This window comes from Corvus kubaryi, unplaced genomic scaffold, assembly GCF_017639235.1.
Source record: "Corvus kubaryi isolate FWS band 111438036 unplaced genomic scaffold, C.kubaryi_AGA036_p1.0 37249, whole genome shotgun sequence".
Taxonomy (NCBI): domain Eukaryota; kingdom Metazoa; phylum Chordata; class Aves; order Passeriformes; family Corvidae; genus Corvus; species Corvus kubaryi.
In genome coordinates, this window is record NW_024581072.1 from 5,408,614 (window position 1) to 5,419,286 (window position 10,673).

The window sequence follows — 10,673 nt, forward strand, 5'->3', positions numbered from 1 at the left end:
CAAAGTGCAGGTGAGCTTTCCTGTTGCACTTTAAGAGTTGTTTTCAATAAGGAAATAAACTATTTGGATATTTCTAATTCGCGTGTGTATGTGCTTAAATAATACATATCTGTGAAATGTCCTGTTGTCTGACCTACGTGATTGTGCTGTGCATCCATATTTATTTATGCAGAAACACACACACAAATATTGAAAGCAATAAACAAAGCTGAAATAAATAACACCACCCAACTGAGTAGGGCTGCATACAGAACCATTAAATAGTCGAACACGAGGAGTGAAGTATTTTTAAGACAATCTTTTTCTTGTTTTATTACTGAATAATAGCAGATATTTCATCTCACATAAGGGGTATGAACATTGGGTAGATGACAGAAATCACATGGGAAAAACAGAAAACAAAAACCGAAAAGTGTGAAAAGATCCAGATCTATAACCAAATTCGGTCATTTGTTGTTGTTTCCAAATATCTGGTTTAGAGACACGGAAAACTGTCTTTAAAATAAGAGGTTAATTGCCCATATCTTCTGAGCAAATGGGGTCTCCAAATGCAAAGAACGATGCAGTAAGTAGTTGATTGCCAATTGTTTTCTCACATGAACAGCTTTCCATGAATACAGCTACACAAAATATGTGTAGTTCCCAAACTGTAGCGCTTATCAGCGTTAAATTTTTTTAACATTTGATCAGTGTTACATCTCGATGTTAAAATCGTATGTTGAGTGGGCTGGTGAGGGGAGAATATTTGGGGATTAATTAAATTTTTGGATGATAGCTAAGGTGTTCAGTATTTCGGAGCACGACAACATAAAGGAATCTCGAAGAATAACTAAAATACAAAGCCTTGCAGAGCAAACCAGTAAGGGAAACAGAGTGTTCTTACTTCTCTAAGCAGCTTTATTGTAACCGAAAAAGAGAAAGAAAAAATAGAGAGAGGGGGAAAGGCGAACTCTTTCAAATTCTTTTAAAAAAACTTTTCCCCCTAGAGCACAGACGAGCAGTCTTGCTTGTGGTCTACCCGCCGGAGAGCATGAGAGGGAGAAGCAGGAGTGCTAGCCTTGATTGTGTTCTGGTTTTTTTCCTCTTTTTCTCAGGAAATTGAGTAGTACGTGTCTTCTTGCAGAAGCGGCAGCCGGAGTGCCCGGGGCGTGCGGGAGGAGCCCTGGGGGTAACGGCATAGAGGAAGACTCTTCCCAGCAGTCGGACACCGGGAGCGCCTCCAGCCGCGATGGCTCGCTGGTGACTCGGCGGCGCGGATGCGGGCTGCAGGGGACGAGGGGACAGGGACTCGGCGGGACGACCGGGGACGGGTCAGCGCGCAGCCTTCTCGGCGGCCCCCCCGGCTCCCGGAAGGTGCGGCGGGTCGCGCAGGTACCGCCCCACCGCTCCGTGCGGGCCCCCCGCCGCCACGTCGAGGGGCAGGCGGCCGCGGCCGTCGGGCAGGTCGAGGCGCGCCCCGGCCCGGTGCAGCGCCGCCAGCGTCTCCAGAAAGCCGGCGCGGGCCGCGTCGTGCGCGGGGAGGCAGCCGGTGCGCGGGTCGGGGCGGTTGGGGTCGGCTCCGCGCCGCAGCAGCAGCTCGGCCACCCGCGGGCTGCCCAGCATCATCACCTGCGGGGAGAGACAGCGTCAGCGCCCGCCCGCCCCGACCACCGCCGGGCGCCGCCTCCGCGGAGAGTCCGGGTGGCAGCCGGGGCTGGCGGCGGCCGGACCCGCGTCTCTTTCGGGGTCTAATTCTGCTTTGTCGGCTACTTGGAGTCGTGACCTGCATGTATGCTGACAGCCGTTTGCGATGATCTGTACGGGTCCCTTCCAACTCGAGACAGTCTATGATTATATGATAAATTTAAAATATGAGCTATGATATGTGTGGTTCCCAGACTAGGTACGACACGTGTACGTTCTTCTTCACTTTTATGCCATTTATATACACCATGGTATAAACGGTACTCGTGGTGTGTGTATAAGCATATATGTGTACACACTCACGTTTATACGCACGTACAGACACAGCTATGTAAGTGTGTACAGATATATACACACAATATAGATACTGCTTGTGTAATGTACCCTTTATTATATAATAAATAGTGCATGTATATGTATTAGAAATATATTCAGGCATACACACATACAAAAATACTTTAAATATATTTATACACATAAAGAGCGTGTATATATTTGTATATTATATATACACACAATGCATTTAATGAGAGCTCTGAGGGACCTTGCATTAAGTTTCCTGCCACTTAGAATACATTATTGATTCATCAACGGTGAGCAACCAACGGGGCAATGCAGCTGGGTATGGTTCCTTTTGGCATTCGGTGTGTATTTTTCCCCTTATGAATTTTGGACCAATATGGGATTTTTTTTTCTCTCTCACTTCTGTCTTCTTCTCAGAAGTGAGAGCAGCTGCTGAGCACTCTTGAGCAATGCACAAAACTTAACTGATGGAAAATTCCGAGTTATATTTTATATCTAAATGTCAAATTCCCAATGGCATTCTGCTTTTCTGCCAATGGAAGAAACTTGGCAAGGTTTGATCACACACGATTGAACAAAACCCAACAGGAACCCCCAATTAACCAAAAACCAAAATAAATTTGCACCTGGTCATTTTCAGTGGAATTTTAACCTCCCTAAATTGTGACTAAACACTTTGAAAAAGATCTTAAGACAATAGGTTTTTCTCATCATTTTCTTTCTCGGTACTTTGGTTTGTGCACTTCAAATAATTGGGTGTGATTATAATAGAAGTGCGAATATGCTTATAAATGTAATAATTTATGAATTCCTGATATTAATCTTTTTCAGAAAGAAAAAGAGGGTCCACATATTCGATGTGTCAGCCATTTTCTAAATTGCTGACAAGGGAAAAAGAACTTAGTCTCACCGTGAAATGAGGAAAGCAAAGAGATAATTTATGAGAATTTGGAGATTCTTTTCATCTGGAATTTGAGCATAAAAAAGAAATAAAACAAGTAACTTTCTGAGAGCCTTTCTCGGTAACATACTTCAGAAAAACATTTCATGTAAAGTGCAAGGGTCAAAATGGCTGTTCAGCTTAGCTGATGAATCATTAAATATGTCTCTTCAAATGGCAACTCGAAATATCTTCTTCGTGAGATACACAACTCTAGTTTAAATCACAGTATATTAATCGTTCAACGAACATTAAAAAGCTTTCTACTTAAGTATGTCGATTGATATAACACACTTTTAACTCTCAAACTGCCTAGAAAGCAATTCTACATACTGCTACTTCTAACATCTATGAATAAATTCTGCCACTATTTATGAATAGAAAATATTAATATTACTACTACTTAAAGAAAAAAAAATAAAGAGGTGACTACTAATATACACCTAATTTCAAGTTACAATTTTTACCAGCACAATTTCCAGGTTCTTTGTTCAAGAATATACTAGTAAGGGACCCTGCTTCGATTTACTTGGGGAATAAAGACCTATTCGGTCTTTATTTTAAAAATCAATAAATTTGCTCGAAGTGCAGATAATTCCCCAAACCTATCTGGAAAATTATTTTGCAGTCCCACTTCTTCTTTTGAGTACACCCTAGAAAAATTCGTTTGCTGCCAGGAGTTCCTCACTGAACTCCATCTTGCATTTTCAGGACGGCAGGGCTTAGTAAAAAATAAAGGGCTCGTTTGAATTCAGACGGCTGCGGCTGGAGTATGGTTCCGATTATAACAATAAAAATTAATTCTATTCACAAAGTACCCACCCCTCCCCGCCAGCGTGGCAGAGCACAGCTTCCCCCCCGCCCCCTCACCCGATTACCCCTCTTCCCTGTGCTCCGTACCTGGAGCGGGGTTCTCCCAAGGGAGTTGGTCCCGTTGGGATCCACGCCTGCGTCCAGCAGCCTCCTCACCTCTTCGTGGTCCCCGCGGGCGGCGGCGCTGCACAGGTGGTCGCCGTCGCTCCGGGGGGACCCCTCCATCGCCCCCCGCCGATCTGAGCCGCACGACCGCCTCTGGCTTTCCCTCTCCCCTGTCTGCGATCTCTCCCGTAGCTGAGACGCAGCTCCTCCTTCCCCGAGGGCAGCGGCCGCCCCTTCGCGTCCCCCTCCTGGCCCCCCCCGTGCCCTCCCCGCGCCACGCACTCCGCCGGCGGGGCGGGCGCTATGGCATCCGCTCTCCCCCGTCCCCCAGCGGCTGCCGGAAAATCCGCGCACCCGCCCGGGGCGAGGGGCACCGGCAGGGCGACGAAGGATCGCGGGATGCCCGCAGTCTGGTCCTCAAGCACGGCACCTAGGAAAGCAGCCCGGTTTCACCCCCACCTCGAGCGCGGGCGGCTCTCGCAGGGTTTTCCTCTCACGGGGGAGAGGGGATGGAGCCCCATAACCTCTGTCCGTATAGGGGCGGGTTGCGAAGGCGGGGAGCGGGGCGCAGACCCACCGACAAGCAGCCTCCACGGCAGCTGCCACGGCGCGGGCAGGTGGGACGCGCCACGCGAGTATCTAACGCGGGCGGACGACGACATGACGGGAACAGAACTTTCTCGGGACAGAGAGGGACTTTGTGCGAGTGATGGCTCTGGTTTCTGTCTCCGAAAGGGGTTCTGCCCTGCCGGACCCCCTCCTAGCTGTGGGTCGGGGGTCCATCCCTCCGTCCTGGGCCGGCAGAGAGCAAGTGGACCGGATGAGGAAGGGAGCCGTGCTCCCGTTGTCTGTGACAAATCTCATGGCACCGGATAGAGGAGGATCGCTTCAGCCTGGCCCTGCCAGAGCCTTCAGCGAGCTGGAAAACCGCGGCGAGAGTCCGCCAGGCTAAGGTGCAGCTCCAGCCGCCCAGCGGGAGGCTGCGCAGAAAAATCTCGCCTGGTGGCTGTAAAGATCCTCAAAAAATCCTGGCTCCTCCCCTTGGCTTTCCGCCCAGCGCCACCCTGCTGCAGGCCCCAAGCACGCCCGTGACACATACCCCCACCCCGAGCGACCCACCCCGCGGTAGTCGAGGGGGGAGCGGGTGGTCGGCACCCACGACCCGCGGCGTGAAGTTTTTATTCCGCCACCTCAAAGTTCCGGCAGACCTGTGTAAGAGGCAAGGGGAATAAGGGTGTTTTTCAGGGTTTTGTTTTCCCTTTTCTTCGTTGTTTCCACCCGCCACCCCCCCGCCCCTCACAAAGACAGTTCCCTAATCTTTTTTTTTATTTGCAGAAGACCGGTGCGACGCCACAGAAGTATGCGCTGCGCAGATACTTTGTGCTCTTAGGCGTTAACCCCCGAAAAGCTCTGCTAAATGAGAAACACGGTGATTTATTCTACATTTACTACTAGCCGAAAGACAGTGACATCATTGGATGAGGAGAAATAAACACAGATTTATCCCTGAATAGACAAGTCAGAGATTCACCAAAATGTCTTAATTTAGCGGCTTTCTTTCCCTTGCAAAGTTTCTGGGGCAAGCGGCATTGCAAGATGAGTGTCCAACATTTGAAGGGGGTTTGTGAGGTGAGACCCTTGCTTGCCAGGGACTGGTGGTGAGGTCCCACCACACCGTGTTTTTTCTACAAGGCATGGTGCAAAGTGGCCCTTGGGACAGGTAAAAAATTAAAACCAAATAAATAAATAAATAAATGTTTAAAAGAGTGGATTTTAAAAAATCTGTAAAGTCTAAGAAATTAAGAGGGTCCCCCACCCAAAAGGCAAAGTAGCTTCCAGTTCTTCTTGTGCTCTTTGACATTAATGACAGCCACACAGAGATAAATCTAAGGAGAAAACCTCATTGGTTATGTCTGTCAGGTGTCTTAAAATTTCAAATCAATAGTGATGCGTGGCAGGATTGCAGGTTATCACTGCCTAGTCTTGCTTCCTGTGAAATAGTACTGATCATGGATTTTATGCATCTGTATGTATAAATATGGGAATATGTGTCCTTTTGTGAGTATATAAAGATAAAAATAGGTTGGACTCGATGACCTTAAAGGTCTTTTCCAACCTAGTTAATTCTGTGAAGAAAAAAATGCACACTCACAAATCAATATACTTGCAAGTGAATACATTACTACGACTCAGAGGGCCCATACCTCCATCTCCCCTAAATTAAAAGCTAATGGTGTAAAACAACAAATACTGTCCCATTATTATGTCTCAACATTACTGACGCTCCAAATCATGTATCGAACTACTAGAACTTTTTTAAATCACAGAATTTTAAATTACATTATTGAAATAATGTGATTTCTTCCCCCTCTAAAAGCAAATCTTATATTATACAATTCTAATGCCAAAAAAAGACCTCAAATTAATCAAAACATAACAACATGGAGTCATATCTGAAGTTAGGACAATAATGAAGCAGCCTGTGCTACTGTGGTTTGAAAAAGAACTACGTATTGCACTTGTATCTTGGTGGGGAGGAAGGAAAAACCACCTTCTCCCCCCAGCAAACCTTACTGCAAGGATATTTTCACGGCAGTAAAAAAAAAAAAAAAGAATCAAGTTAAGCAGTGTCCCTATCATACATTTCTTCTCTTTTAGAATCATTATTCAACCGTACAGACGTTTGACAAAGAAAAGAGATGAATTTTAATACTACAGTAAAGCAATCCTGCAAATTGTTCTGAGATGTTTTGATAATAGCATAAAGGACGGAAGAGGTAACTTTCAGTTAACAAATGCAGCCATCTTATGCCTTGTTTAAGGCTTAGCAAGTATTACCCTTTCAACAACAACAAAAAAAAATTCACAACATTTACCTCATTTTATCTAAGAAGTATTTGGATAATAAGTTCAGGGGTTAATTAAATACTATAAAGAGACAAACAAAAAGATAAAGAACATAATATTGGGATTTCCTAGCTTGTAAATAGGCAAAAAGGGCACAATGGAGGCAGGGGTAGGAGGTGCAATGGAGAGGTTGCATGAAGTAGCCTGTTTTATATCTAAGGGGGGTGGGGGGAACAGCTGTTCTGAGTTACACTAAAAATGAAGCAACGCCTGTGTACAGAAATAGTTTACACTATTGTTCTTCTCTTCAGCTTAAAATGTTAGAATATTTGTGAACATGTTTATCCTGATTACACATGCTGCTTAATAACAGGAAAATCTATCACCTTAATTTTAGTCATTCAGAAGTTATGCCATGGGGGTTTCTGTTGAACACAAAAATGATTGAAAAATAATCCTGAACAAACAAAGTCAAAACCCAAATGCACATAAAAAGCCCAAACAAAACTCAAACAAACTGCAATAATATCGAATAAATACTTCACGGATTATATTTTACAATCAGAGACAGGTTAGGGTTGGAAAGGACTTCAGAGGTATTACTTCCAATCCCACGCTGCCACCCTGCCTCATCCAGTCTGGTCTCGAGACTATTCTAGAGATGGGGCAGCCACGAGTTCATTATGTGTTACCCTAGACAGTTACAAAATTATCCCTAGGCATTGTATCTTTCATGGGGTTTTTTGGTTCTGTTTTGTGTTTTGGTTGTTTGGTTTTTTGTTTTTGTTTTTTTTTTTTTATTACATTTAACATACACACTTATCTTACTCCATCCCAGGCCCTTCAAAATCAGATTTCTAGTCTAGAGCTAATTGGCATTTTAGAAAAACTCATTCCCCGATTAAAAAGCTCAGGGGAAGGCGATAAAAAAGTAGCAGTATTTACAGCAAGTGTGGAAATATAGTGAGAAAATAATAGCTACACTTTCGGATCCATGAGGGGGTTTTGTCTTTCCTACAGAGAATTTACTTCAAGGTACTTAGTACCCTCACACTTATGTTTCAATTTGAGATTCATGTTTTTCAGGTCGGACAGAGTTTACAGTTTCTTTTTCTTCCTTTTAGTGCAGGATGAAGAAACAAGGCCTAGTACAAATGCAAAAAATGAGGCATTTGAAGGCAACAAAGAAAATTGGCTATAGTTTCTGATTTATATATTTATAAATACGTGCGTAAGTTTTTATGTGTGTGTGTGTCTGTGTGTATGGCGCCACACGTTATTCAAAAAGCACTGGAAGCAATCTAAACAGAGAGTGGAGCTGGGAAACTGAATTACTTTATCTCCACACCCTGAATCCTATAGCCTGAAAGGTTAAAAATTTTATACATCTATTTATATATGTATAAAATAAATGGTCCCTATTTTTGTACTTATTTTGAGGCAAATATTTCTACTTCTCTTCTACCTCTGTTCTTTTCCAATCTGTGCTCTGTATTAGAGGAGGTTGTGGAATGCTCTAGTAACCCTCTACGAGGATTTTGCAGAACAATTCTCAAATTGTCATCAAAATTAATATTCACTTTAGCTTCACTGTATATCTAATTATTATTATTACTATTATGTGTGATAATCAATGCCTAGGTCCACAACAATCTGATTTTGCATGGTGCACTAAGGAAAAAGTCTCTCTAAAACTGCCTCTGATGTATCTCAAGATCCTTCATACGAGTGTATTTTAATCACTCTTTCTGACGATGCTCGGCCGCTCTGACCCTTATTTCCCATATTATCTTAACGGCAAGGGAAGGCAAAGTAGGCCACTGTATTTCACTGTCGTTTACAAGCGTGGAGAGTAATACATCGTGAGAAAACAGTAGCCATTTTCTCTCTTCAGAGCAGCAGTTATGTTCCTTGTTTGCAAGGAACTGTCTGAAAAGGCTGGTAAATGGTGTTGGGTTTATATTTTCTTAATAAGCTATACAGAAAACTTCTCAAAAAGTGGGAGGAAAGGCAGAAATGCATTCCAGTAATTTTTCAAGAACAGAACATTTTCTACTGCGTAAAAAAAAAAAAAAAAAAAAAAAAACCACCACGCACAGAAACACCCCGCCTGCACAAATCTAATGTGTTCCCGGTGCCATCTGAGCATGCGGCCCCGAGGGGTCCCCGCGGAGCTGCCACCGGCGCTGGGCCGCCGCCTCCCGCTCCCGCCGCCCCGTCGGGCCACCCGCGCCGCCCCCGAGCAGCCCCGCTCCCGGCGTCCTACCTGGGCCGGGGGCTCCCGCGCCGCCTCCGCCGCAGGACCAGCTGCAGGGCGAGGCGCCGCGGCCAGCGCCGCCCCAGCGCCCCGAAAATGCGGCGGAGGATGCGCCAGCCCAGCGCCCAGGCCCGGGGCAGGCTACGGGGGCGCCGAAAGTGGATGGTGCACCTTATCCGGGGGGTCATGGGTGCGGGGAAGCCGCGAGCGCGTCACGCTACAAATACCTCCCCAGCGGGGCCCCACCGGTGAATCGGCCCTCTCACCCTCCATTCATTGGAGAGGATTTTCTTTTTTTTTCTTTTTTTTTTTTTTCTTTTCCGTTTAACTAATATCGACTCCCCATTTCACTTCGCCTCCCTCTGCTCCCCACCCCTCCCCTACACCCCACTCTAAACTCCTCCCATGATGACGGCTCCCGGGTCGAAAGCGGGCGAAGGAAGACCGGCGGCGGGGGATGGGGACGGGGGAGATCGCCGACTCCTCTGCCCTCCCACTGTGGTCCCGGGCAGTACCGCCATCAGACGGGCGTGGAGACCGGCCAATCGTAGAGCGCTCCCCTGCTTTCAAATAAAGCCTTGACGACATGTCCTTGCCCTCCCCTCGATCTGCCCCTCCAAACACACCGCCTCCCTCTCCGTTTGGGGAGGGGTGTTACTTCCCTGGGGTTTTTTTCTTGCTGTTCAGTTGCTCTCGGACCCCACTCCCCCCGGGAAAACCCCGACGGGGAGAGGGCCTGCGGCAGACCGGAGCGCCGCGCTGGCGCTCAGGGAGCCGGGTAGCGGATCTCTGCCGCTTTAAAAGCGCGGGCCAGTGCTGGCCCGGGCGAGTAGCTATTTCCTTGTCACATGGCCATTTGAACGCGACGCGGGACCGTTGCGTAGGGGAGCGGAGGGGCCCTGCGGGGCTGGAGAGGGGGGGGGGCCGGGGGGGGGAGAAAAAAAAGAGGATCTCGCTTTCCTCGCGCCGGTCACTGGAACGGGTAATGAGCGGTTCCCTGCCCAGCCCCCGGGCCTTCTCCCCGGCCGTGCTCCGAGGCGTCGGGCCGCTTTGCTTTCCTGTTGAAGGGCGAGGTTTTGAAGCGGGGCGGGGGAGCAGCGGAGGGTCGCTCAGAAGCCCCAATCAACCTGCCGGCACTCCCCTGCCCGGCCACCGGTCTCCCAGGAAACACCGGAGAGCTGCCGAGACCTGCGACAGCCGGTGCTGAGCTCTGCCGCCGAGCAGAGGATCCCAGGGCGGTGGAGGGGTTATCACTACCTCCCCGTCCCGCCACCCACCCCAAGAATCCCTCTGCCTGCGCTTCCCCCCTCCCGGGTGCGAGGTACCTCCGACCGAGCCATGGGAAGAGCGACGGGCAGGGACAGCGTCGTTTCGGCTGGCGCGTCTTCGCCCTCGCCGGGCGCGGAGGGGCCCGGTTCGGCTGATCACGGCTAGAGGCGGCTGCGAGAGGGGTCGGGACAGCTCCGGGACTGCGGGGAGGCGCGGAAAAGGCGCCGGGAGGGGACGCACAGTGGCAGTCCCTGGGAGGGATGGGGAACATAAGCCTGTGCAACACCCCCTCACAATGACGATAAAGAAAAGCCTGTAATGGTTTCTTTTGGACCGAGCTGGATTTCAAGCCTGGGATACTGGGTGAGTGAAATCGGCCATTCCGAAATGAAAGCACCTTTCGAGAGAACCTTTCCTTTCCTTTCCTTTCCTTTCCTTTCCTTTCCTTTCCTTTCC

General features: G+C 47.9%; 1 protein-coding gene and 1 long non-coding RNA gene across 2 annotated transcripts in view; one reads left to right on the forward strand and one right to left on the reverse strand.

Annotated features, from left to right (window-relative positions):
- Positions 1-283: 283 nt before the first annotated feature.
- LOC121662425 (cyclin-dependent kinase 4 inhibitor B-like) lies at positions 284-4,068 on the reverse strand. Its single transcript, XM_042023559.1, has 2 exons — positions 3,827-4,068; positions 284-1,608 (listed from the first exon to the last, which is right to left on the reverse strand). Exons 1-2 carry the CDS (start codon positions 3,962-3,964, stop codon positions 1,312-1,314), a joined length of 435 nt encoding a protein of 144 aa, XP_041879493.1. The 5' UTR covers positions 3,965-4,068; the 3' UTR covers positions 284-1,311.
- Positions 4,069-10,337: 6,269 nt separating this feature from the next.
- LOC121662426 overlaps positions 10,338-10,673 on the forward strand; it is a 2,697-nt gene continuing 2,361 nt past the window's right edge. Inside the window, exon 1 of the long non-coding RNA XR_006015290.1 lies at positions 10,338-10,580. This is a non-coding gene — a long non-coding RNA (uncharacterized LOC121662426). The remainder of the gene's footprint in view (positions 10,581-10,673) is intronic.

Coding starts and splice junctions, on each gene's coding strand:
- LOC121662425 (XM_042023559.1), bottom strand. CDS start 3,964: ATGGAGGGGTCCCCCCGGAGCGACGGCGACCACCTGTGCAGCGCCGCC. Junction 1,609..3,826: donor TTGGGAGAACCCCGCTCCAG/GTACGGAGCACA, acceptor CTCTCCCCGCAG/GTGATGATGCTGGGCAGCCC.